The sequence below is a fragment of the Homarus americanus genome, unplaced genomic scaffold (genome assembly GCF_018991925.1).
Source record: "Homarus americanus isolate GMGI-L3 unplaced genomic scaffold, GMGI_Hamer_2.0 scaffold19117, whole genome shotgun sequence".
NCBI classification, from domain to species: domain Eukaryota; kingdom Metazoa; phylum Arthropoda; class Malacostraca; order Decapoda; family Nephropidae; genus Homarus; species Homarus americanus.
In genome coordinates, this window is record NW_024754704.1 from 707176 (window position 1) to 735114 (window position 27939).

The 27939-nt window shown below is 49.0% G+C and overlaps 1 protein-coding gene across 1 annotated transcript in view; it reads left to right on the top strand.

Annotated features, from left to right (window-relative positions):
- Positions 1-27939, top strand: part of LOC121856001 — a 72879-nt gene that overhangs the window by 18306 nt on the left and 26634 nt on the right. The window contains exon 2 of the mRNA XM_042351237.1: positions 27349-27851. Coding sequence (XP_042207171.1) covers positions 27476-27851 — 376 coding nt within the window. The 5' untranslated portion in view covers positions 27349-27475. The remainder of the gene's footprint in view (positions 1-27348; positions 27852-27939) is intronic.

A 27939-nucleotide genomic window follows, 5' to 3' on the forward strand; every position in this document is an offset into this window, starting at 1 on the left:
AGGTTAGTTTATGTATTCACCTGGACGTTGTAAACTAGTCTCGCCTTCACTGTGTTGTCGCGGCCCTCAGATACCACACCTCTATAGTTTGTGGCTTGTAAAGGATACAGGTCCACATAAACACGTATTGTTATGCCATAAACACCAGGAAGAGTAGAGGTAATATGCACTATTTTGAAGTACGTTATTTACAGTTTCTTCAGTGTTTTTGTAATATTGCCATCAGTCAACAGAGTTATGACTGTCCTTGGGGCCGGTTGTCAGCACCGATGTGTTGACACCCTGATTCCCCTCCCCTCCCGTTAATAGATGGAGGGTTGGCGTGTGTGACGCTTCCTTCACTACTGTGAGGTGGGACTGGAGGGTTGCGTCAGCCTCCCCCTTCTTCCCCTCCCTTGCTGACCTTCACTTCTCTCCCCGTTTACCTTCCCTCCTTTCCAGTCCTCTCACCTATTTCCCATCAGTTTCCTCCCTCTCTCCCGCTCTCCACGTGCTCCTCACCTTTACACAGGACGGACAATACCCAGCCGTTAATGCCCCCCACTCCCCACCCCCCCAGTCTCCCCTCCAGCTGGCGTCTGGACACGTTCCTGAGCCATCGTGGTGGAGGCCGCCACCAGCACGCGCTCCTCTCGCCTCACAGTTACCGGGAAGGTCTCGTCGTCTCCGCCAAACATATTCATTAAAAAAGTCGATTACGTGATATATCGATAAACAGTTACTTACTTTTACACCATGGTGGTAATCACGGACTCAAGTTGCGAGGAAGTCTTAGCTTGTTTATTATTTAAACTAGATATCCATAATTGTATGTACAGGGCTTCATAAAGTCTGGGTTTGAAGTCTGACGCATGTTTTTGAACTGAGATTACTGGTGGTAAATCCTCTATAGTTGAGCAAGACACGTGGACAGGTCTGGTGCAGCCGGGCTGGTCACTGAAGCTGTCGACCAAACAGTCCATCACCGCTTGTCGCCGCCTGAACTGTGTGGGAACATCTGCTGCTGTTGCATCATCCCAGACACGGTGACTACTGGACCACACGCTAAGGATGACATTTTTATTTTAATCGTCAATGATTGTAAGCACTTAATGTTTTACAGTTAAGTAATGTTGTCACTGTATAGTATTATGAAAATGAGTCCCACAGGCATGACTACCCAGTATGGAGAGACTCCGATACTCAAGGAGGGAGCGTGGACGGCACTGTACTCAACTGCTTTCACTTTCTCACCATTAATATTAGGTATTGAGTGACAACTTTGGGGGACTGGAAGTGCGCTGGGATGGAACCTTATGTCCTAAGGGTCTTAGGACAGGAGGCGAGTGCTTTATCCCCTCGACCATCTCACTGCGTGTAACAATATTAGCCGTCTTCAAATAGAACACATGGTGTTGGGTATGTTAACCCAGGGTCCCGAACTACCCAGAATTGTAGGTCATCGGAAACCTTGTTGTAGGTGTTCGTTATACATGCACTGACATTTATTAAGCAATAATTTGTAATGCAATCTTAGGGTTTAAAAAGTAATAACGCCCATAAGGCTTTTGAGAACCTTGATGGTGGTTTATGGTGGGACCGCTGCCTTCACCCCAAACCCACACCGCGTATTATTGTCCTGGGCGCGGCCGGCGGTTTATAGAACACAAGGGTGCTGCATTTTTCCTGGTTATAACACTGACCTGAAACACGTGCTGCTGTTTAATGGAAGCCCGTGTTGCACTTTGTGAAAATACTTTATACTTTATCCCGGAGGACGAGCTGCTCTAAACTGGAAACTCGTGTTTTATCTTGTGGGAAAACCTACAACTGTTAATGGAAGCAGAAGTGCGTGCTGCTGGCACTAGAAGCACGAGCGACTGTTAACCGGAAGCACATCCTGCTGTAACTGGAAGCACTTTCATCCGTCATCGGAAGAACTTGCCAGGTTATTGAAGGGTCGTCATGAGGGTTAACAACGTAACTGTAAAGAGCTAGTTACTGTAAATGATTAATGGTGACGGTAGGTTTAGGCGAGGGCCGTGGCCCGTGGACATGGCTGGTCGATAGATTCCCTGAGAAAAATCATTGTGTGAGTAATAAGGATCGCTCGCTGTACCTAGGGCGGTGTTGACAGATGGTGTGCTCGGTCATCAAGAAGCGAGTCTTCCCACCTCTTGTCTTGTATTTATATAAGTTAATCAGAATTTACATCGATAGACGACTCTTAATTGTCCTCATGACAAGTAGAATCATGTGAGGGCAGGGGTGGCAGAGATGGCGGGTTGGTAGGCCTATTAGTGGAGGAAAATCCACATTCCTGTAGGCCTACTGTGGCTAATAATTAGGGGAAAGGAATGCGGGCCCTGACGCTGAGCTGACGACACCACGGGTGAATAAGTTGGACGGACCACTGCACCTCACCTGTGTGTGTGTGTGTGTGTGTTACTTGAAACCGGGTGACAGTAAAGTAGTAGTAGTAGTTCTTGGTGTGCTCGTATGTTGTAATGTTGTGGGTGTATAGGTATGTGTGTGTGTTGTGGGTGAATCTTGCTAGCTGTAAGAGAAAAAAACATTCCTCCCACTTCTGGCTTCATATTCTCCTCTTACCAATCCTCTCCGTCCAGAATGATAACAAAGCCTCCGTTCATTTATGTTCCCTGACGACTGTGTGAGGAAGACAGAGTTTGAGAAGGTGAGCGTTTGTATCTCGGTGTGAATTACTTATTATTTGCTGGGGTTGTCACTGTTATGAAGAAAGCCAGAAATTTACACGTCCTGATTACGGTGAGTGGTGGAATCTCTACTTAGCACCACCTCTTTATCTCTCTCTCTCTCTCTCTCTCTCTGGAGGAAATGGCAACACCTGGAAATCGAGGATTATTTAGATCCCATTGCCTACCCGTCCCACCCCCCTGTCCAACTCCCTTCCCTCCCTGTCCCCCCCAACCCTTCCCCTGTCCCCCCAACTCCTTCCTCCTGTCCCCCCCAACTCCCACCCACCTCCTGTCCCCCCCAACTCCCTTCCCTCCCTGTCCCCCCCCCAACTCCTTCCTCCCTGTCCCCCCCCCCTAACTCCCCACCCTCCCCTGTCCCCCCCAACTCCCCTTCCCTGTCCCCCCCAACTCCCTTCCCTCCTGTCCCCCCCATGTCCCCCCCACTCCCCACCTCCCTGTCCCCCCAACTCCCCACCCTCCCTGTCCCCCCCCAACTCCCTTCCTCCCTGTCCCCCCCAACTCCCTTCCTCCCTGTCCCCCCCCCCAACTCCCCACCCTCCCTGTCCCCCCCCAACTCCCTCCCTGTCCCCCCCCTCCCTCCTCCCTGTCCCCCCAACTCCCCCCCTCCCCTCTCCCCCCCCCACCCTCCCTGTCCCCCCCCCTCCTTCCCTCCCTGTCCCCCCTCCCTTCCCCCCCTGCTGGAATTTATATTAAATTCTTTATGAGACTGATTTATTAGGCACCCCTTACCCTGTGAGGCAGAGAGTGCAGTGGTGGAGAGTACCTGAGGATTGGCCTAACACCCTGACTCCTTCCCACACCCTTTCCCCCTCTTCACACACCCTTTTCCCCCTTTCCTCCCTCCCCGTTGGATCCTTGGTGTTATCTGTCCTGTCTACACTACGTTTCTGTCTGTCGTGTACGGTCCTGTCTCCCTGGCCGGGTTCAGTTAATCCTCTTAACACCGTCTGTGCTTCTGTCCATCGCTAACCTAACCGTCCTATATCTACCCCCCGTCTACTCTTATAATTTATCCCGTGCTCAACCATCCACTCCGTGTTTAGCCTCACCTACAGTCTACTGACCTTCATTGAGCATCTACACGCCGGCTACTCATCTATCGTAATTGACTACTGTAACTAGTGTGATATAATCTACCCACCAACTACTACTTAATTTATCTGCCCATCATCTACTATAATCTATCCATCTACTCCTATAATCTACCCAGGGCGTACTTGTGTAGGTGTGCCGTGAATACATACCTGTCGCTAACTCAGGTATTCAGTATTGTGGTTCTATTAATAGTCTTCCTCGTGTCATGACTCATTGACCCATGACCTCGGAGTGCTATTGTTGTTATATGGGGCGCCAGTGTGTGTGATGACCCTGGCCAGACACAGGTGTCGTCGCACACTTAGTTGTTACAGGTGTGGCGTCTATACCTGTTAAGAACATGAGAATGGAGGAAACTGCAGCTGGCCTATTGACCCATACTGGGCAGTCCCGTTTACACCCAACCCCTATTGCTCATATAAGCATCCAACCTATGTTCGAAGCTATTCAGCGTATTCGAGTTAATGATGATTGTGTGTCTCGCTTTGGTGGCTGTTGAGAGAGAGAGAGAGAGAGATTATATCATTGGTGACTCACTCTTCATAATGACAAGAGAAGCACCGCTGTGACCCAATACACGTCACGCAGGCACTTGTTGCCATGCGTGTCCCAGTAGGTTAATGGCTCGTGAATAATGAGGTATATACACGTGTTATTGTTTATTGGTGAACTATATATATGTTTTATGACAGTGGGTCTACTTAGGTCAGGACTAGGGATGTGAATATGATAGGAAGGTTAGGTTTCGTTTGGGTTAGGTTAGGTTAGGGGTTGTTGGTAATGTGTGTGTGCGCTGTAGATATGATGCTATCAGAGGAGAGTTCACTAGGATTGCAACGCCCTTTACCATGTGTGTGTGTGTGTGTGTACAGTCACTTACACTATAAAAGGTAAGTAGGCGGGAGGAAGATTGATCCGTATGATTATAATATTTCCCCCCCTCTTTGTTTTACCAAGTTGAGAAGTATTATAATAAAGAATGAGTTATGGTTACCGGGGGAAGATTAATGCGAGAACAAATGGTATTGGTGAGGAAGATCGCTAATGAATGTTCCCTTTGTGTGTAAGATGTGAACATTATTTAGGGGCAAGATTGGTTTTACTCTATTAATGTAATCAGAAAGGTGTGCTAGGATGGGCTGAGGTGTGCTGGGATGGGCTGAGGTGTGCTAGGATGGGCTGAGGTGTGCTAGGATGGGCTGAGGTGTGCTGGGATGGGCTGAGGTGTGCTGTGGTCCTGAGGTATGTTGATGGGCTGAGGTGTGCTGGGATGGTGTAAGGTAAGGTGTGCTGTGGGTGTGCTAGGATGGGCTGAGGTGTGCTAGGATGGGCTGAGGTGTGCTGGTGGTGTAATAGGTGGGTTCACTGAAGTGTCCTAGGGTAGGTGGGGATGGGCTGAGGTGTGCTGGTGGTGTAATAGGGTGGGTTCACTTAAGTGTCCTAAGGGGTGTAGGTGTGCTGGGATGGGCTAAGGGTGTAGACGTGTTGGGGTGTAATGGGATGGGCTCAGGTGTGGGTGGAGAGGTCTGATGCCACACCGATAAGAGGCGTCAATAGTCTTATGGTGAGTGTGTATGGCTGTATGGCTATCACTAGGTAGAGATAGTGGGGGGAGGCGAGACCAAAACAGAAGCCATAGGTGAGGGTCGTCCATAAAAGGTACTAGTAACTTTTATTGTACCAGTGTACGTGTACTAGGGCAATGACTAGGGTATAGACTAGGGTTAAAAGGGAAGGGAAGGGAACGAGTGTTTTCCCAGTGTTTGTGAAAGGCTTTGAAGGGTGTGTGTGTGTGTGTGTGTGTGTGTGTGTGTGTGGCTTTAGGTCTTGGGACAGTGATGAAATGTGAGGCTGTGTGTAAATGAGGAGTTTGATTTGACTACTCTCTCTCTCTCTCTTTCTCTTTCTCTTTTTTCCAACGTCAATTACTCTTCCCCTTTCCATCTTTCCTCCTTTCCCCCCTCTTTCCCCCTTCCCCCCTTCTCTACCTACCTTAACACCACTCTCAAATTAACCTAACCACATCTTTCTTCAATCATTTATTTATCAGTTGTTATTCTGTGTCTTAAGGAATAGTAGTAGTAGGGGAGGAGGAAGAGGAGGAGGCAGTAATGGTATGTCGGTATAATTGGGTCAACTCTCCCCTCCTCTCTTTATCGTGTGTGTTGTACGTGTGTGTGTGTGTGTTATCGTGTTTGTTTGTTTGTGTTTGTGATGCCCTACTAATGTGTCTTTGCGCCGTAAACCCTACAGGGAGAAGGGGCCGTGGGTCGGGTTCTTCTAAACAAAAAACAAAAAAAGGTGCACGATTCATGTGTTCGGAGTATTTGAATTTATTAGTGGTGTTCATCCTCTTGCATACTCTTAGTAGTGTGTGTGTGTGCGCGCGCTGTGAAGGTAATTCCGCTTACCAGGTGTTGCAGAGAGACGCTGGTTGTTGTTGTTCTCTCACGTTGGTTGTTGTTGTTCTTCACGTTGGTTGTTGTTCTCCACGCTGGTGGTTGTTGTTCTCTCACGTTGGTTGTTGTTGTTCTTCACGTTGGTTGTTGTTGTTCTTCACGCTCGTTGTTGTTGTTCTTCACGTTGGTTGTTGTTCTCCACGCTCGTTGTTGTTCTTCTCCACGCTGGTGGTTGTTGTTCTTCACGCTGGTTGTTGTTGTTCTTCACGTTGGTTGTTGTTGTTCTCCACGCTGGTGTTGCCCTGACAATGAGCGAGGTTTAGCGGGCTGGTGGGCCTCGCCGCCAGGTCGTCTTCAGGGTGGTCCTCAGATAATGTGTGGGACGTGTGTAATTATCATCTGCCGGGGCCGCCGTGCCGAATCAGCGCATCTGTTGTCGTAATGGCGGGGTGAAGGGACGGGCAGGGTAGGGGGGCGGAGGTGTAGGCAACTTATAGCATGACAGGGGGCAGAGTAGGGCATGGCAGGGAGTGGAGGTACGGTCAGTGTTAAGGCATGACAGGGGTTGGAGACTGCAGGCCAGGCAGGGCAGGGTAGAGCATTACAGGGGTTGGAGGGCTGGCTTAAGGTCACTGCTGGGCTGGGCTGGTCGGTGCACTCACTTAACTGTTAATAGTGGGTCTTCATTTACGAATTAATACAACAACAAAAAAGCGCTTGTTGAGACAGCCAGCAGAGGTATTACTATAACACCATCAAGGTATAATTACGTCACACTTTTGTCTTCATCTCTCGTAAAGTAGAGGGAAGAGTTTGTTATATTCACTGTTTACTTTTTAGCTAATGTTTACTTTTGATTCGGTCACAGTTTCGTCTTGCACCTTTAACGCATCTTGACCCATAACTGTGTGTGTGTGTGTGTGGGTCATCTGTTCCGTAGTCCGTCTGATTGTATGTCTCGGGGTAATAACTTGAGAATAATGTTTGGTGTCGGGCAGTGTAGGTATGTTACGAGGGCATTACCTTGGCATACTGGTGAGTTAGGGAGGTTGACCTTGGCATACTGGTGAGTTAGGGAGGTTGACCTTGACACACACACACACACACACACACACACACACACACACTGACGCGTTCTCCCCACGCACCGCCGCGTTCTCCCCGCGCACCGCCGCGTTCTCCCCGCGCACCGCGACACGTTCTCCCCACACGTTCTCCCCACACATCCACACGTTCTCTCCACACACCGATAAGTTTCCCCCACACACCCCTCCCCCTCCACACACCCCCTACCCTACACACACCCCCTACCCCTACCCTTCACATTTCCCTCGTACACACCACACCACACACGTCACACACCACCTCCCCCACCCTCCCCACTCCCCTCCCCACACTTCTCCTCCCCCACACCCCCTCCCCCCACCTCCCCCCCCCCCACTCCCCCCCCCCACTCCCCCCTCCCCCCCCACCTCTCCCCCATACACTTCCCTCCCCCCATCACTCCCCTCCCCCATACCTCCTCCCCCCATACACTCCCCTCCCCCATACACTCCCTCTCCCCCCCACACTCCCCTGGGCCGCCGCTCCACAATACTCACATAAGAACATAGCCATTGTTTACACCACACATCACGACAACTCTCCCTCTTTTACTTTATGCTGGGGAGAAAGTACACCTGGCTGGAGAAGAAATTGGCGTCTGTCTCTCTCTCTCTCTGGGACTGTCTGTCTGTCTGTCTGTCTCTTCTGTCGGGTGAGAGGCGGATCGTGAACACACAAGAGGCCATTATAAATATCAACAATAGAGAGAGCTTGGGGCGGTGGTGAAGAGACATTTTACTGATGGGTTGGTTTAGGTTGAGTTAGGTTGGCTTGGGTTGGGTTCAGAACTGTATGTATATTGAAGTTAACTGTGTGTCTGTCAAAGTTAACTATGTGTATTGAAGCTAACTATTTAAGTCTAAGCCGTTCAGACCGGTATAGAGAGTGGTGATAGCTGGTGAAACAGTCCTTAGGAAAGCGCAAGTCAGTCCCTAGTGAGAATGTTTTTAACTATCGTCTGTTATGGGCTGTTGACTCAGAGGAGCGTGAGCTGTGAGTGGTCGGGGTGGGGGAGGGTTGGTTGTAGTGTTGGTAGAACCTTGTTGTGGTGGTGGTAGTCTTGTTGTGGTTGTGCTGGTAGATCTTTGTTGTGGTAGTGTTGGTAATGTCTTGTGGTGGTAGAGTCTTGTTGTGGTGGTAGAGCCTTGTGGTAGTGGTAGAGCCTTGTTGTGGTAGTGTTGGTAATGCCGTGTTGTGGTGGTGTTGGTAGTGATCCTAGTCCTATACGCTCTGTTGCTTTCGACCAAAACCTCTCTTGATAGGAACGTGCTGCTGACGGCGGGGAGTAGTAGTAGTAGTAGTAGTCACTGAATACTGCTAAGGTCTGCGGCTCGACTAACTCAACACAGCTTGGGTACCTACTTTTGTATTAGGTTATTTACTTTTAAGGTAATAAAATGGCGGCGAAGGTGTAGCCATTGGGGGAGGCTGGAGGCCACGCTTAAAACAAAAGTAGTAGTAGTAGTAGTGTGGTCAGGTTAATTATATTGCACTCCTCACCTGGTCATACCTCAACACTTAATAAATTACTTATATGTATTTACTTATTAAATTATGGTCATATTATAAACATATGCGGGTAGAAGTAGTGTGTGTGCCTCGACTCGTGGGCACTACAGTAGGTACCATCAAAACCGTTTTATCGGAAATTATCATGTAAATAGATAAGTAATTACCATTGCACTAAACATAATTGCCAACTAGACATAATCCTGACAGCTCTGTCGTCTTGTTCAACCTTATTACTGCACAGCCCAGGTTGTACTGGTACCCCATTATACTTATGTTTTTCAATTCCACTGTAATTTATGTATATAGAAATAATAATAATAATAAATGAATAAAATAAATAAATATCGAAGTGATAACCGAGGTAACATTCTGAGATGTTCTTATTACCACCAGGCTATTGTACTACTACAGATGATACTAAATGTTACATAATACTTCCTTGAGATAAATGTACAGTATATGTCAGGTGCCTACAAGAGAGCTCAGGTTCTCAACTGGCCCAGTCATGTTAATATTATGAGCTTTAGTCGACTCTCTATCTGTGTTCTTCTGGCTAAATATACTGTTTCAATTCAATAGGTGGTGGTCCCACCCACACGCCCTCCTCCCCACATGCACACACCCCCTCTTCCCCACATGCACACACCCCCTCTTCCCCACACCCCCTCTTCCCCACACCCCCTCTTCCCCACACCCCCTCTTCCCCACACCCCTCTTCCCCACACCCCCTCTTCCCCACCCCTTCCCCCCACCCCTCTTCCCCACACACCCCTCCTCCCACACCCTCCCTCCCCACACACCCTCCTCCCCACACACCCTCCTCCCCACACACCCTCCTCCCCACACACCCTCCTCCCCACACACTACATCTCCTCCACCGCCCACAGGGGTCATTCTTATTAGTGTTTTACAAGCTGTGTTATGAGCTTGGTGGCGAGGCTTTCTAGCGTCAGGGAGCCGGAGAAAGCCGAGGTGGTGAGGCGCATCACGAAGCTGTGTGCTCACACCACCTCCTCGGTCCAACCCTCCTCATGTTTTCTTGTTATTTTTTCTTCAGGTACGTGGAGCACCTGCTGGTGGTGTTGGTCCTTGTCTTGTGTGAACAGCTTAATGTTGTAAGCGAGGGCGAGTTAACGGAGATTACTGTGAGTAGTCCTGGAAATGTTGCTCTATAGCTCCTCTGTCTCGGCCCGTTGTAAATGTTCCTGAACGAGCAGGAAATTGGCTGCATGTGAAGTTAATAGATAAATTACATCAAGTGGGTAGCGCGGGTGAGCGTACCCAGACCTGGAGGTGAGCGTTAAGTGGTTTGTAGTGTTATCCAGTATGTTAATGGTGGAGGTGTGAGGTGAGGGTCGCCACCGGGTGCTGACCTTGCCCTCCAGGGTGCACAGTGGAGAGGAAGGGCGAGGTGAACCTTGGTGCGTTCACTTGGAGGCTGGAGGGAGGTGGAGGGGCACCTAGTATATTGGAAGGGCCTATGTGTGGTGTGTTCGTGTACAGGTGGCCGGGTCACCTGACGCTCCTGCAGGTGGCGACTCACTGAAACTTGAGAAGGTGGTGTTGGGGCGACTTAGCCTGATGTGTAAGACGTGAGCTGACGGGATGTATATTGGCGGGGGAGGAGAGAGGGAGGGAGGGAAGGGGTGGTAAAGATTTGGGAACATGAGAAGACCGAGGACAGGCTGACCACAGGTTTGGGTCACTGTTTACATCTTGGTCGGGTCTCGGGGGAGGAGAGAGGGAGGGAGGGAAGGGGTGGTAAAGATTTGGGAACATGAGAAGACCGAGGACAGGCTGACCACAGGTTTGGGTCACTGTTTACATCTTGGTCGGGTCTCACAATGTGTCGGTGGGGAGGGGCGGCGGAGGTCTTGTGTTCCTACATCAAATATTGATTTGTGAGTGGCTGAGCCTGTGAGTATATACTGAACGTGTACCAAAACAGTTTTCTAATGTAAAGAAAAAACTTGTAGGCAGTAAAATAAGATCGTTGGACATGGTTATCTGTCAATTATCAAGGAGTTTATTTTAAATGTCGGCCAAAAGCTATAACAAACTTGTAGCTCTGTGTGTGCAATAAAATACTCACGCCATTTTTCTCTCTTCATTTTGCTATTTATTATTTACATTGATTTCTTAACACCAAAGTAATTTATGTCGCAACTTTGACGACCCCTCACCACGCTCTACCACCACCACCTCCAACTACTACCACCACTTACAAGTAGTACAAGCCCCCACCAACACACCTCCACCTACAAGTAGTACCATCAGACCCAGTAGTCCTCACCCTGACCCCCTTTCATCGATAGATCATCATCACAGGTGTCCGGTACAGGTGTGAGGGACGACTGGGGGCTGTTACAGATGAATCAGCGCCTGGAAACATCTGCAGGTGTTGTCTCTCTCTCTCTCTCTCTCTCTCTCTCAGGATGGATGAGTCGTAACTTTGCACTTGTAAGTTAATAGCATCAGATACTTGATTTACTACTTCCAGACGTGACAAGAGAGAGTTCATCTATTTTCTCAAGTGTTTTTTTATGACAGTCACTCGCTTGGGAACTCCCCGACAGGTGTGTAGTTTTGCTCAAATTTATAACAGTGGGGCGGTACGTGTGTGGTCGAGTGATAGTGGTGGTGTTCGCTGCGCCGTGACAGAGGTGGATCAAGTACACTGCTGCCTGGTGTTGGTCACGGTGTACCAGTGAGTCTGTCTCGGTGTTCGTGTTTGGATGTGACTTGACCTTCCTGTGGGGATTTATTCTTACTGATTTACGAATATTGTCCTGTAGTTATTATGGTTTGGTTAATAATATACAATAAAGGTAGCGCTGGCAGGTGACCTAATAGATGATGACAGGTGGAGGACAAGGACGGGTGTTGTGGGTAACACCTGTTGATAACCACCCTATTGTCACACCTGTAGCACCAGCAGGTGTCTTTGAATTCGCCCTATTGTTACCTTCTGGCCACAGTTGTGTTGGTGATGGCCGTGGTGTGGCCCTCGTCGTTCATGTAACCGTAGGTGTTGGGCGGTGACACCTCCCTGGAGTGTGTGGCCACCTTGAACTCGTGTAGCGCGCCAAGATAGAGGACCACCCGGTGTACAGGCAGTATTAAACAGTTTAAATAACACCTCCTCGTGCTTAGTTTATAATGAAAAAACATTCAAGACTTCATTGTATAACTTGACTGCTTACTGTTCGTGAGTTCAGTTGTGTTCCAGAAGGTAGTGGTGGGTTATATCTCTTGTCATATCTAAGTTAAGACATCACCTTTACGATACTTACCCAGCTGGATATGACTGTACGTATATGAATCAGAATTCGGCTGTGTAGTAACTGTAGTAACTGTAGTAACATAAACATCAACTCTGGATCTAAGATTACTGTACCGGGCGCCTGTATTTTAGGGGCTAAACCTCTACCCGAATTATATATTTCTGTACTAGTTCTACTGAACGTGTAGCCCACCCACCACCGCCTGGCTGACGACACATTCCAATGACGTAATAAATCCGTCACACTAATACACCCGTGACGTAACATTATTGACAGGTTAATAGGGAGATTGTCACTGGCCACCCTCATAATCCTCTGGGTTGGGTTACACATCTATACACATTTACCGTAAACAGAGTTGATGGTAGTTGATGTGACGCCAGTGTGGGGTGGTTAAAGGCCGGGGGGGGGGTGGTTAGTTGGCCCTTATATATAGGTTTTTATGATGACAAAATCGCCTTGGAGAATGTGTTCTTTTAACGGGGCATCATCACCACTACCCTCTTGTTCTTTTCGTTCCTTTTCTACGTATTTCCTCTTTATTTTCCCCCGTCCCCGACTTATTCCCTTCCTCCCCTCCTCTTCCCTCCCCTCCTCTTCTCTGTTCATTCCTAGCTCTTCTACCCAACACTCCCCGACCTCATCCCTCCTTCTGTTTTCTACTCATCCTCCTCTCCCCCTGCTGTGGCCACCCCTCCCTTCTTCTTGTGGCCATCCCTCCCTTCCTCTTGTGGCCATCCTCCTTCCTCCCCTTCTACCCATCCCTTTCCTCTTCCCTCTCCACCCTCCTTCCTCTGTGGCCACCCCTCCTTCCTCCTCTTGTGGCCACCATCTCTCTCCTCCTCTTGTGGCCACCCATCCCTTCCTCCTCTTGTGGCCACCATCCTTCCTCTTGTGGCACACCCTCCCTTCCTCCTCTTGTGGCCACCCCTCCCTTCCTCCTCCTGTGGCCGCCTATTCCTCCCCCTTTTGTGGCCAACCCATCCCTCCTTCCCCTCAAGCAAAAAGTAGTGTGGGGAGGAGTGAGTGACCACCAATTTGGTTCTCACAATTACTTCTTCAGTTTCCTCTTCCCATGACGCCTTGTTCTTCTTGGTCAGCTTACGTGACGGCCTGTGTCCTGCCGCTTGACCCGGGACCTGGTGGTGGTGTAGGACCTGGTGGTAGTGGAGGACCTAGTGGTAGTGGAGGACCTGGTGGTGGTGTAGGACCTGGTGGTGGTGTAGGACCTGGTGTGTGTGTGTGGAGGGGGGGGGGAAGCAGTACTTGTATGGTAGGGTGTGTTGGCGGGCAGCAGGGGTTAGGTCATGTAGGGTGAGACCTCCTCCCTCGTGCCCCTCCCCGCCTCCATGTCTATAAGGGCAAGACGTGATGGGCTTGGCGTCTAGGGCGAGACCGTCACCTGGACATGACCTGGGCGTGACCTGGGCATAAACTGGGCGTGACCTGATGAAGTATGGGGCGAGAGGGGTTGGCACGGTATACAAGATTACTACACGTCTACAATTAAGGTCTTAAAACGTGGATTCTAGTGAGTTATTACTGTACATTTATCAGAAACATCAAAGATATTTTATTTCCCTTTACGCTTTAAAGAAGTGTTCAATGGTGTGGTCACTCGGGGCGTTGCGTAATGTAAAATATACACACACGTACACAACAAACTAGGCTGTGAGTGGCTGCCTCAAGTGTGTGTATATGTATGTATGCCTGTATGTATGTATGTATGTATGTATGTGTGTCATCAGCCCATATAGCACGCGGACTTCCATATACAAACAATACCTCACTAGTTGGGAATCGGACCTTGGACCTCTGCGGGTGAACAGTTTCGTATGTATTTATGTATGTGAATTTATGTGTGTTTTCGAGGGTGTGATGTGTGACGTCATTACCCCGAGGTACAGTATACCCTGTACCCGTAACTGTAGTCCTGCCTCCCCTCACCTGGACCACAACAACGTCCTGGTGAGGTGACTCTTTACACCCGGGTTGACTCAGTTCTACCACTAGGGAGAGGGCAGGATGGTGTAGGAGGGCAGGATGGAGATGATGGAGGAGGAAGGCAGGATAGTGGTGGTGGTGATGGAGGAGGAGGAGGGCAGAATGGTGATGATAGAGGGGGAAGGCAGGATAGTGAGGGTGGTGATGGAGAAGGAAGGCAGGATAGCGATGGTGGAGGAGGAAGGCAGGATAGTGATGGTGGTGAGTCACGAGCTAGTGCACCAGACTCACCCGTGTTTGTCCAGGTGGCTTGGCAGGTTTTCCGCCCTGGTGTGTGTTCTTCTTGTGGCCCAGACGTCTTAAAGATCACGTTTTTTATGAACAAATTCCCTCGTTTTCAGTTATCTTATATTTCCCCCCCCCCACCCAACCCCCCCCCCGCCATTTTCCAAGAGGACGGGGGTGTTACTCCGGTTCGTATGTCAGTCCGTTCATCTGCCGGTTGAACTAAAAATTGGATCACCTATTCGTCAGTTATCTAATCTAGGTGTGAGGATCATCAGCTTCCTGCAGTAATGACCACAAGTAATGCTGACGGGGCAGAAGACATGATCACCTTCCATGATTGTCTTATTCATATTTATTTAAACCAACCTGAGCATGACTAATACAAGAGTAAACATGGCCATCTCTCCTCACTATTGGGGTTGGGGGGGGGGTGAGTCCTTGGGATACTGCCATGAGGAACTGGTGATTAGGGTGGCTGTGACACTACCCTCCGTCAGTCACCACCTTCAGCAGGACGTTCTTTGGTAGTGGTTGTGTGGGCCCCTTGACGACCCCCTCCTCCCCTCACCTCTTCTCAACTCCCTAACCCCCCCCAACATCCGGCCCTCCTCCTCCTCCCACTTCCCCCACTCTACATCCGTTCAGGTTGGCATCACTTGAAGATTTCCTCCGCTTATTTCATCTGATGATTAAACACGCTAACGCTACTTGGGGGAGAGGTTAGGTTAGGTTAGCGTTAAGGTGGCTAATCTCAAGGTGATATAAGCTAGTAGACTAATCGTTGATGTATTAGTTATGTGTATTTGGAAAACATATCAACCAGCCATAAATATTATTGATGAGTTCACCTGAAGAATCGTCACCCAAGGTTGTCCCACCTGAAGAATCGTCACCACTCCTATGCCATACTGGATAACATGAATGCTAACCCAACTCCCCAGGTAACGTTAGGGTGATTAATCTTCAGGTGAAATAGGTCGTCCCAAGTGTGTGTTCTCCCTGGTGAAAGAGCTGGCTGAGGGAGGGCTGGTTCCTCCCTAACAAGGTGCTCCATGCTGATCAACGTGGTAGAGGGTGACGCTGTGTGGTGGTAGATGGTGGTGACGACGCTCATTGGGTGGTAGGTAATGGTGGTGACGTTGTGTGGTGATACATAGTAGTAGTGATGGTGACTGTGTGGTGGTAGGTAATGGTGGTGATGTTGTGTGGTAGTAGGTAGTGTGGTGATGGTGGTTAGTGACAGTGTGTGGTGGTAGGTGGTGTGGTGACTGGTAATGGTGGTTAGTGACAATGTGTGGTGCTAGGTAGTGTGGTGACTGGTGGTTATTGTTCTAATCAGTTATCTTGACGAGGGAGTGTTTGTGGTGACGGCGGGAGTGAGTCATGAACTAAGTTCCCGTGAGAAGTGTTTGTCCTGGGGGGCGGGGTGAGCAGTGTTCCGTGGCTCCTGCCCTTCCTCCATCATCTATCGTCACGCACCCTGGCGACGCTCCTCTGCCTCCTCCTCCGCCAGCCAGGTCCTGCTTTGCTCAGTGTCACTCAGTCGTCTAGGTAGTAGAAACAGCACTCTTTCTCGTGTGTTGTCAGGACGATGCCTTCCTCGCTCTAGTCTTCATTCTTATGCTGACTGACCACGACAGGTTTATTTATTGTTTAGATCTGTTTATGGTTTGTGGTGTCGAGTTTCCTCCCGGGCTATGTTTAGGTAGTGTACAGAGCAGGCCTAGTGTGTGTGTGTGCGCGCGCTCGTCTTGATGGATGGTGTGGAGTTTATGACTGGAAACTTCTTCACCGGACGTGGCAGAAATTGTGAAGGTTAGTGAAGGTCGCGGGGTGGTGAGGTGGGCGAGGCGCCAGACCCGGGCCACACCGCCGCCGCCAACACACACTGGCAGACTACCTGGTTACTCAATACTCCTCACTCCAGGTGACATTGTAATTTTGTCTGGCTTTGACTCGGGCGTAAACAATAAACAAAAATATCATGTCACTTTTTATATTAGAGTAATTTTTAACTGTTAACGTTTAAGGAAATTACAACTGCTCTTGTGGTGGTTTGACCCGTGTTACATAGGAAGGGTAAACTAATTAGGGGGATGAAGGTAACGTAACGGAGGCAAGAAAGGTCTGGGGTCAAGCGGGGATCACTGAGTGAGTGGAAAGGATACTGCGCTGGTGCCGCTTGTGTGGTGGTTCCTGGCACAGTGACTCGCTCACGACCCACCATTATGGAAGGGAATTTACTCTTACATGTGGGGATGGTGAGAGAGGCAGTGGTAATGTAGACACAGGGAAGGTGACGGTAGGGGTCGTGGTGCTGGAACAACACTCATTGCTGTAGAGATGTAACCTATGACGAGGACTTGGCTGTGGGAATCGTTGTACAGTGCAGTCTTGTATGTACTGTACGGTATTTAAATGTAGTGTTGTGTCTCGCCTCTGTTCTCCCAGGCCGCTGCTGCTTTGTCATAATATAAACAAGTGTGGTCCGTGTAGTGGTACAGCGTTTTGTCGCGTTGTGGAGGTTGGGTGCGTGTGGCGACGCTTTATACAACTTTCATGGGAAGTGTTACCTGTGGTGGCGTAGGTGGACCAGCGCTGCTCTCGTTTTCTACCGAGACAAGTGGTTCATTCACAAGGAACTAGAACACAAGGGAACTGAAGTAGTAACACAACACGGCGGGTGTTGGTGTTGAGGAGCCACCTGTCTCCCCGAGGGATGCCGCCACCACCCGCCAGTCACGGGTGGCACCACCTTGGACAAAATGTGTTGACAGATGTGAAGAAAAGTTAATAAGATCTGGTAGCGCTGACACATTGAGTAAAGAGTGTGTTGAGTGCGGGGACGTGACTACAGGTGGCTTCCCTACACGGACACACTCGCTTCCCTCCAACACCTGTTATTGTTTATATGTTAACTGTGAAGGCTTCTGGTGCGTCAGCTGACGGGGCTGGTGTAGTCTGTAAATGCAAATTATATTCAACTGTAAACAAATACAGTGAAGCCTTGATAACACTGACAGCCTGTTGGTCTGTACTGTATATTTAAACTCTTTCCACTTGTTTTCTCTTACACAGTTATACACACGAAGGAGAGACTCTCTGAGGGTTAATTGTCCAGTTAAAACTTAAACGCCACTGACGTATTTCACAGATGGAGATAATTTTTTCTTCTGATTATTGTACTAAATGGAAATTAAATTACGTTAGATGAAGTTCGAATAGATTAGTAGTGAATCTGAACATGTACATTATAAATATTATCTCCATGATCTTCCATATATTCTGTACAGTATAATATAAGAAGAACATAAGAATGGAGGAAACTGCAGCGGGCCTATTGGGCTATACTGGGCAGTCCCGTTTACACCCAACCCCTATTGCTCATATAAGCATCCAACCTATGTTTGAAGCTACTCAGCGTATTCGAGTCAGGTGTGTGTGTGTGTGTGGAGAGGAAGGAAATTGCCCACATGACACATTCAGTTTCACGGTGTGCGGGTAAAATTAACATAGACTAGACAAGAAACACGTAATTGTGAGGTGGGTGGTGGAGCGTGGAGCCTTCCTCCTGCTGGAACTAACCACTCCGCTCCGACCTTCACCACCACCTTCTTCTTCTGCTGTATCTGGCGATCATCTCTCCTGCAACTAAGTATCTTCTAATTGCTTCGAGTCATATCACAGTTATTTCCATAGTCTGAATAATATCTTGTAGACTCAGGCTGTGGTTCCTAAACTTCTTCACATGACCCCCCCTTCTCGCCCCCCTCTCCCCCATTTTTAATTAATTTTACACCTTGTTCTCGTGTATATGTTATTCACCTGGCCTGGCGTCCCTCTAGTTAGAGAACCAATGTGTAGACAATTGATTTTTTTTGTCGTCTTGTCATTTCTTGTACTCGCCTAGGCCTTTTCAGTGGCCTCGGCGGCTTGTACAGTAGGTCAAGTTTATTGTGGAGGCGTGAGGCAGAGGGAGATGACTGTGTTCCTTCCTCTCTCCGACACACACACACACAGGGAATTTAATATACTTTAGTCAATTAATTCTACTGGATTTTGCTATTTGTTAGTGTGTGTGTGTGGATAAAGTTCCCCTATGCCTGTAGAAATTAACGTACTACCTGTAATCAGTACCTAAACCTGTTCACTTATTGATGTTAGAGAATATAGCTAAGGAATCCAGTGCTAGGTTGAGTATGGCAGCAGGTCCGGCTTATCCAGGAGTTAAGAGGATAATTATGACTGCGCAGAAATGTGGTGGTGGAGTGGGGGTGATGGAGAGGGGTAGTGGGGCGGGATGGGTGGGGTAGGGGGCGGGCTTGAACCAAATTCTAGGGCGGTTGGTGAGGTTTTCCCGCCGTAAGTGACCGCAGGCACCACCAGATGGCCGGAACTTACCCCCCTCCCCTCCCTCTCTCTCCATCTCTCCCCCCCCCTCCTAAATCCCCTCGGAAGTGACGTCACACACTGGAACGCCGAGGCCAGGTGGGAGGTGTTGGTCGGTTTTCTTCGAGTTGTTGATGTTATGGTGTAAATGTTGTGCCTGTTGTCAAGTTGTGCATACCCGGGTACCAGTGTAATAATGATAATAATAATAATAATAATAATAGGGTTTCCTTCTGTCCGTATCTTTGTGTACATATCAGATGACCACAACAAAGCACACCTTCTCCCCCCCCCTTCCTCCCCTACTCTCCTTCCTCCTTCCTACTCTTCCCCCCTCCGCCATTCTCCTCCCTATAGTAACACTCCTCCCCCGGGAAAGGTTAATTTTTTCACATCAAGACGTTTCCCTCCCCCTGCACCCCTACTTCATAACCCTCACCCTCCACTTCCATCTCAACCTGATGTGTTTGGCGTAGACAGCAACATAAGTAAACAGAGAAACCGGATACCAGATGCACAACGATGTTATAGAGAAATCCGACTGTGAGGAAGATGTAGGAGTAATGATAAGTAGTAATCTTAAACCGAGTCAACAATGTGTCTTTTCTCGAAACAAGGCTAATAAAGTACTTGGGTCATACAAAGGAGTGTTAAATGCAAGACTAGCGAGGTCATCCTAAAACTATATCTTGGATTACGCAGTTCAGTTCTGGTCACCGTAATACAGAATAGATATAGAATCCCTACAAAGCAGTAGGAACCTTGAGTATAAAGACAGGTTAAAGCATCTTAATTTGTACTCCCTCGAGAGACGTAAAGTGTGGGGCGATATGATTGAGGCGTATAAATGGAAGTCAGGGCTAAACAAAGGTATTCAAACTATCCAACCAGGAACGAACTCGTAACAATGGTTTTAAATTAGACAAATTTAGATTTAGGCGCAAAATAGATAAACATTTGTTTGGAAATAGAGTAGTGGACGAATGGAACAAGTTACCGAACATCATCATTAACTCGAATACGCTGGATAGTTTCAAACAGGTTGGATGGGTATATGAGCAATAGGGGTTGGGTGTAAATGGGACTGCCTAGTATGGGCCAATAGGCCCGCTGCAGTTTCCTCCATTCTTGTTCTGGTGGTGCGATGATAACTGGGGTGGTAGTTGTGATAATAATTGTGGCTGAAAAACGTGAGGTGTCTAATCTTCAGGTGATCCTTGACATAACCGTTATGAACTCAATTTTGTTAACACCTCTGTCAATCGGTTGTCTTAGACGTGTTAGCGAGTAGACGGATGCTTTAGTCACGCGCGGCAGCTGGAGGCAACAGGAAGTCCGTCAACACCACAATAATGTGTTAACGCCAGGCACCTTCACGACCCTCCCCCCTCTCCACCTCACCCCGCCCTTTAGTGTTGGTACCAAATATATCGAATCACCTGAGGATTAGCCCCCTCACCTTATTTGACCTTAGCGGTGATCTAACCTAATGCTGACACAACCTGACCTAATCTAACCTGACCTGACCTAATACTGACAGAACTTAACCTAACCAACTCTGTTTAATCTGAAGGTGAATAAGCATTGGGGGGTGTTGGAAATATAATGAAGTGAAACCTCTGTATACCGGATTATTCTTCTCCACATATACCGGATCCTCGATATAACGGACTTTCATCTCTATAGTTCATTAGATGGAGGTTTTACATATAACGGGCCCTGATTATAACGGACTCTCATCTCTATAGTTCATTAGATGGAGGTTTTACTATAATGGGCCCTGGCTATAACGGACTCTCATCTCTATAGTTCATTAGATGGAGGTTTTACTATAACGGGCCCTGGCTATAACGGACTCTCATCTCTATAGTTCATTAGATGGAGGTTTTACATATAACAGGCCCTGATTATAACGGATTTTCCTCGCCATATAGTCCGTTAAATAGAGGTTTCATTGTTTACGTAAGTGTTCAACATCAACAAACCCCTGTGAAAATGTTTGACTGTGGGAGACCAGGTGTGTTGTTCTAGGTCACTGGTGCTGTACAGGTGTAGGTCACAGGTACAACAAGGGGGTGGGGGCTTACAGTGGCTCAGTGGGAGGGGGAGGGAGGGCTCAGTTATTACAGTGGCTCCTGGCTCAGTGGTTACATCATGGTATTTTTATGGTAGTGCTTCTCATGGTGGTGGTGTGAGGGTCGTGGTCTAGTGCACTTTTTGTCACCCGCCAAGAAGAAAAATATTGTGTTCCCAGCTGTATCATTGTGTGTGTGTGTGTGTGGGGGGTGTGTGTGGGTGTGTGTGTGTGTGTGTGTGTGTGTGTGTGTATGGGCTGCTGACAGTGGGACGCCTCACCCGTCGTACGAGAGGAGACAGAGAGGGTGGGTAGATGGGTCTAAGGGTCACGATGATTTGGGAGGGGGGGGGGGTGGCTATGTCTGTTATAATGTTGTTTACTTTGTGTGTTTTAAATGAAATTATTACTCGTGTTTGTCCTGGCAGCTGGAGAGGTGTTCTGTGTCCCAGCTACTGATGTTTGGAGGTGTAAGTCTCTCCCTTCCTTAACTCCGGGTGGGAAGGAGGTGCAGCTCTGAGACTCGCAGTGGTGGTAGTGAAGCCTGTAAGGAGAGCCGTAGGAGCCTCATCAACACACACGTTTAGCAGAGTGACACACAATCAGCCTAATACACACACTCCCATCCTCATGTATCACACGTACACACAACACCAACCACATGTATGTATGCACAGTGTGTTAACCCACCGGGCATGAATATACTTACCCATCAAATGTGTATACGGACGTGAGGTAAAATGCACCCAGTTATGCATTGATGCCCAGTGGAGCAGAGAAGATCCCCCCCCGGCCTCCTCCTCCCTCCACTACACCTGGACGAGGAGGGTTGTGTGTACAGTTAGTGGCGCCTAGACTTGGTGATATTACCTGACATAAGACGGTTCTGTTTTTATAATGTTTCAACATTGTCTTGATGCGCCTTAACCACTGATGTTATTGTCGTCACCACCACCACCACCACCATCACTACTACTACCCTCACTGTTACCACCCTTACCACAACCACCACCGCTACCACTATCACCACAACTACCACCACCTTGCTTGTCCTGTCATCCGAGTCGGAGTCTTAGGCTAAGGTTTCTCGGAAATATGATCCCCTCTCTCTCACCCCTTCCTTCCCCTCTCCTACCCCTTCCCGACCCAGTGAGTGATCGGTGGAGCTTAGCAGTGTGGTGATCCAGTGTAGATAATGGTGGTGGTCAGCGCTTGGTGATCACTCCCTGGTGCTCCTGGTGACACGAGAGACGAGGTGGGTGGTGAGAGATGGTAGTGTGGCGGTGTCGTGTAGGACTACCACCCCTTTATAGTGAATGGTTTCCTTCCTCCACATTAATAGATTATAGTTATGTTTAGTCTGTACGGGATTTTGTAGGTGGTGGATGAAGCGTGTGTGGTGGACGTAGTTGAGGATGGGATAGATTGGACGAGGGCGTGGTTGAGAAGGGAAAGCGTGTGTATTTAGGTGAGGGCGTGGTTGACTGGGGAAAAGCTGGAAAGGGTCGTGGTTGAGGGGGGGGGGTATATTGGACGGGGACGTGTGTGGTTGGGAGGGATGATGGTGCGGGTGGGCGTGGAGGATGAGGCGCCACATTCCCACACGACCGTCACCATTCCGGGTCATGGGTTTTGTGGGCGTGAGGACTGTGGCGGCCCGACACTCCGGCTGTTTTATACATTTCAGACGTGCAGCCGGTGCAGGTCAAGCCAGTACCCTGCCTGTCCAGTACCATGACCTACCACCTCGTCCCCCTACAGTGCCCTGCCACAACGTCCTGCCATGGTGGTACTACCTTAAGTCTCTGGTACTACCCTGGTCTCTGGTACTGCCCTGGTCTCTGGCACTACACTGGTCTCTGGGACTGGCCTGGTCTCTGGGACTGGCCTGGTCTCTGGCACTACCCTGGTCTCTGGCACTACCCTGGTCTCTGGCACTGCCCTGGTCTCTGGCACTACCCTGGTCTCTGGCACTGGCCTGGTGTGGGGGCAGGAAATAGTGAGTGTGGTGATCAAGGAGCCTACTAGAGGATGGCTTCATCACGGCCTTAAACTGGGGATGAGGGCGGGGCACACATGCTGGGGTACTGGGAGGGATGCTGGGTACTGGGAGAGATGCTGGCACTGGGAGATGCTGGGTACTGGGAGGGCTGGGAGGGCTGGGTACTGAGGGATGCTGGGTACTGGGAGGATGCTGGGTACTGGGAGGGATGCTGGGTGCTGGGAGGGATGCTGGGTACTGGGAGGGATGCTGGCTGGGAGGATGCTGGGTACTGGGAGGGATGCTGGGTACTGGGAGGGATGCTGGGTACTGGGAGGGATGCTGGGGACTGGGAGAGATGCTGGGTACTGGGAGGGATGCTGGGGACTGGGAGGGATGCTAGTTGCTGAGGGGTGGTGTTGGGTTGGGCGCTGGACAGGAGGTACTGCTGATGGTTGTGGTAATGGTGCAAGATAACCACAGAGGGAGGGTAAACACTGGTCCGTAGGTGTGTCTCCTCTTCCTCCTCAGTTCCTTCTCTTCCTCCTTTCCTTCTGTTTCTCCTCCTTTCCTTCTGTTCCTCCTCCTTTCTTCCTCCACTTCCTCCTATTCTCCACCCCTTCCTCTCTGTACACCTTTCACATATTTTTGTATCACTTTTTGCGGCCCCCGCCTCCTTCCTTTACCCTTCGCTACTTCTTTCACCCTTCGCTACTTCTTTCACCCTTCGCTACTTCTTTCCTCTTTCTTTCTTTCTCTGTTTTATTTTATTTTTCTATATTTTTTCTCTCCCTCACTTCCTTGTCAATTTCTTCGTCATTCTCGCTCCATTTACTGCCTCCTCCCTTATTCGGTTCCTTCCCTCTCTTAAGCCTCTCCCTCTACCTTCCCTTCCACACCTTTCCATCGCTTCAATTCCTTCCCTTTTCACCACTCTTATCGCCACGGATTCACCCCTACCTTCCATCAACACCCCTCCCCCCCCACTCCCATCTATCCCATCACCTAACCTTCCCATCACCCTTCACTTCATCACTCCCTCCCCTATCAACCACAAGCTCTCCTCTCCCCACCATTCTATCACCCCATCATTCCATCACCCCCACCCCACCTTCACCCCCTCCCCACCTTCACCCCCACCCACCTTCACCCCCACCCCACCTTCACCCCACCCACCTTCACCCTCCCCACTGCTCCATCTCCTCACTATTCATCTCCCCGCCATCATTCCACCCCATCCTCCCACCTTCCCCCACCTTCACCCCCCCCACCTTCCCCTCCCACCGCTCCATCAACCCCAGATCCGCCCCTGTCTGTCTGATCCGATTCTGGCATGGAACAAAGAGCGTCAGGAGGGAGGGGCAGGAGGATTATACCCTAAGTGGAATAGGATCCTTCCATCACTCAGTGCCGATCCTCCCTCCTCTCTCTCTCCCTCTCTATTCTCTTCCCTCACTCTCGTCTCTCTCCATCCCACCATCCATCGTTTCTTACCTTGTCCCTCTCTCTCTTCTCCTTCCCATCACCCATCTCTCTCTCCACACCCACCCCTTCTTCCTTCTCCCTACTACCCATTCCCTCCCCACTACCTATCCCTTCACCCCACTGCCTCTCTCAACTCCCCTCATCCCACTCCCCACTCTTCTCTCCCCATCGCCTCGCCGTCTCCCTCCCTCCATGACTCTACAACCTGAGTTAAGTGCCAAATGTTGTAATCGTTGTGATGGCTGACTGCATAGCGAGAGACCTGATCCGACCAAACCCAACCCATCCCGACCCGATCAAACCTAACTCATCCCGACCCGATCAAACCCAACTAGACCCGATCAAATCCAACCAGACCCGATCACACCCTACCCATCCGGACCCAACTCGGTGTAGCTCAGTCCAAATCAACCCAATTAAACCCAACCAAATCCACGTTAACCCGATCTAACTCAACCCAATCCACACTAATTCAAGCCACCCCAACTCAACCAATCTAATCCAACCCAACCCAACCCACGTCAAGCCAATCTAGTCCAACCAAATCTAACCCAATCCACTCCAACGTAGTCAAACTTGACCCCATCTGACCTCTTTGCTAACTTGACTGCAGGCGATTTACTTTGTGTTGGTCCTTCTCTTGGTTTACGAAAGATCCAAATAAGATGATGTAGATAGAGGTGACGGAGGGATGAAAAAAGGTGGTGGAGGATGCAAAGATAGAAACACGGGTCTAGGAATTGAATTGATTTGAAACATTTAATTTAGCCAGAAGAACACAGATAGAGAGTCGACTAAAGCTCATAATATTAACATGGCTGAGCCAGTTGAGATCCTGAGCTCTCTTGTAGGCACCTGACATATACTGTACATTTATCTCAAGGAAGTATTATGTAACATTTAGTATCATCTGTAGTAGTACAATAGCCTGGTGGTAATAAGAACATCTCAGAATGTTACTACGGTTATCACTTCAATATTTATTAATTTTATTTATTTATTATTATTTTTATACATTAGTTATAATGGAATTGAAAAACATACTGTAAGTATAATGGGGGAGCAGTACAACATTGGTTGTACAGTAATAAGGTTGAACAAGAGGACAGAGCTGTCAGGATTATGTCTAGTTGGCAATTATGTTTATTGCAATGGTAATTACTTTTCTATTTACATGATAATTTCCGATAAAACAGTTTTGATGGTACAATAAAAGCAGGTACTGTAAATATAGTAGGTGTTACAAGAAATATTAATAGTTAGACAATTGATATTTTTTAAGAGGTGATTTAAAGGAAGGGAGCGTAGTCTTTGCTGGGATGTGTGGGGGTAAGTTGTTCCACACCTTCACACCGTGATATTTTATGGAGGTCTGGGGCTGAGAGGAGCGCATGGGGGGTGGTCTTAGTAACTCTGGGTGCCTTAAGTTGTATCTCTGATTATTCCGGAACTGGAAATAATTATTGTCAAGCAAGTGATTGATAGATTTTTAAACAAAGAGGGCACAGCAGTAGGTGTTAATATCTTCGAATTTTAACATTTCCAATTGAGCAAATTTTTTGTTTGTGTGATCTGTTTTTTACAAGTAGGTCATTGTCCGTACAACTCTCTTTTATGCAGCAACCAGAGATTGTGTTTTCGAAGAGCCAGAGGCCCCCATAGTGCGTGACAGTGTATCAGGTGTTGGTAAACAAGATCATGATAGATTTCTTTCATTGGTGTGAGAGTGAGTGAGTGAATGTCCAGCGTGATACATGATACCGCACTGTTTATTGCCTTTACTGTGAATGGCTTGTATGTGGTTTCTCCAGTTAAGTTTCTCATCAACAATAACTCCGAGGAATTTAGTATTTTGTTCGCATTTGAGGACTATATTACCAAGGTACAGGGAAGGATGGTGGCAAGGTAGAGAAGGGGGGAGACAGACAGACAGGTCGAGGAAGGATGATGACAAGGAAGAGAAACACAGGTCTAAGAAGGGTGATGACATGGAAGAGAAGAAGAAAGGGGAGGAGGAGGATTATAATGTAAGGGAGGTAGAGGAGGAGGAGGAGAGAGAAAGGGGTAAAAGGAGTGTTTACCTGGACCGGTAAACAAAGGCGAGGGATTATGTTGGGTGGACAAACTTGGTCTCTGGTCACCACTAAGTGAGACATTACCTGGCTTAAGTGTCGTAAGGAGAACTGCCTGCGGTCACACCTCAGGATACCTGTGGCGGGCACCTGGGGATACCTGTGAGCACCTGGGGATACCCGTGGGCACCTGGGGACATCTGTGGGTACGTCGGGACACTGCTGACATTCACTCACATTGCTGCACACTCAGTCACGTCCACACACTCTTAACCCACAGAGAAGTTGTATCTTGGTACCTGACATGTAAAGTGCATCATTAACACCTCTCTTTGTTTGTGGTCAACGCCCCCCCCATCTAAAAGTGAACCCTACACTCCGCCTTACACGATGCCCTCAGGTATGGGGTACAGAGGTGTGTGTATGTGTGTGTGTGTGTGGAAGGAGCAGCTGCCAGACACATGATGCTGAAGGGGGTGGGTGATGGGGGGATGGGATGAAGGGCAGTGGATGGGAGAGGCAAATGGCAGTTGTGCTCCATTGAAAAATTTTCGATTTGATTAAAAGTTTGAGGAATTATTATGGAACTTCGTTAAGGGTAACAACTGTACCTCAGCGTGTGTGTTGTTTTTATACGTCGACCTTGTGGGAGGACGCTGGGTGGGTGAGGCGGACAGGTGTGGGTATGTAATATTGTATTTAACTGTTTCGTTGTTGTTGTTACCCTACTGCTGTAGTTCTTGTTTTGTCGTTGTGGATATTATTGTTGCTATTATTATTATTGTTGTTGTTGACCATCCTATGATTAGGGTGGCACTTTCTTAAAGTAAACAAGAGAGAGAGCAAGAGTACAGGTGCACCTGGGACAAAATAAGTGTGTTGGTGGAGGAGCTCCGCTGCCTGAGGGAGGGGGAGGGGTTGTGGCTCACTGTAGTGGTGAAGAAAGTTGTTGCACATGTAACTAATTAACTTTCCTAGTAACAAGTGTTCTTTCCCCCCAACAGTTTGTAGCCGTCATGGTGACGTTGCGTCGCGTCAGAGTGAGGCGCCCAGCAGGTGTGTAGAGGAAGCCCTAGAGAGGACGGACGGAAGGAAGGAAGGAAGGAAGCTTTAGGAAGGAAGAGAGGAAGGATGCGGTTGTTCCGGCGCCGCCACTGTGACCCACGTCTGGTGACCACCCCATCCAAGGATGGTGGTGGTGGAGGGAGTCAGAAGGGCGGGCCTGCCACCCCGCCCGCCACGCCCCTGGAGAACAAAACCTCCGCCAGGAAGGTGTTGTCTACACCAGTAGCGGCCATGGGTAAGGTGACCAAGGGAAAGGAGGGCGGCGCACCTCCCCACTACCAGACGGTGACGGCCGTGCCTGCCAGGGTGCTAGACCTGCCGCCATCTACCACCAGTAACACGCCATCTACCACCACCAGTAACACGCCATCTACCACCACCAGTAACACGCCATCTATCACCAGCGACTCCACCACTACCACCCCAAAGATGGCCAAGAAAGGTATTGTAAGAGCTTGTGGTTATTGTGTTGATCAAGTGAGAGTTGGACACTGTCCAGTACTCACCACAGTAGCGAAACAGACATGGTC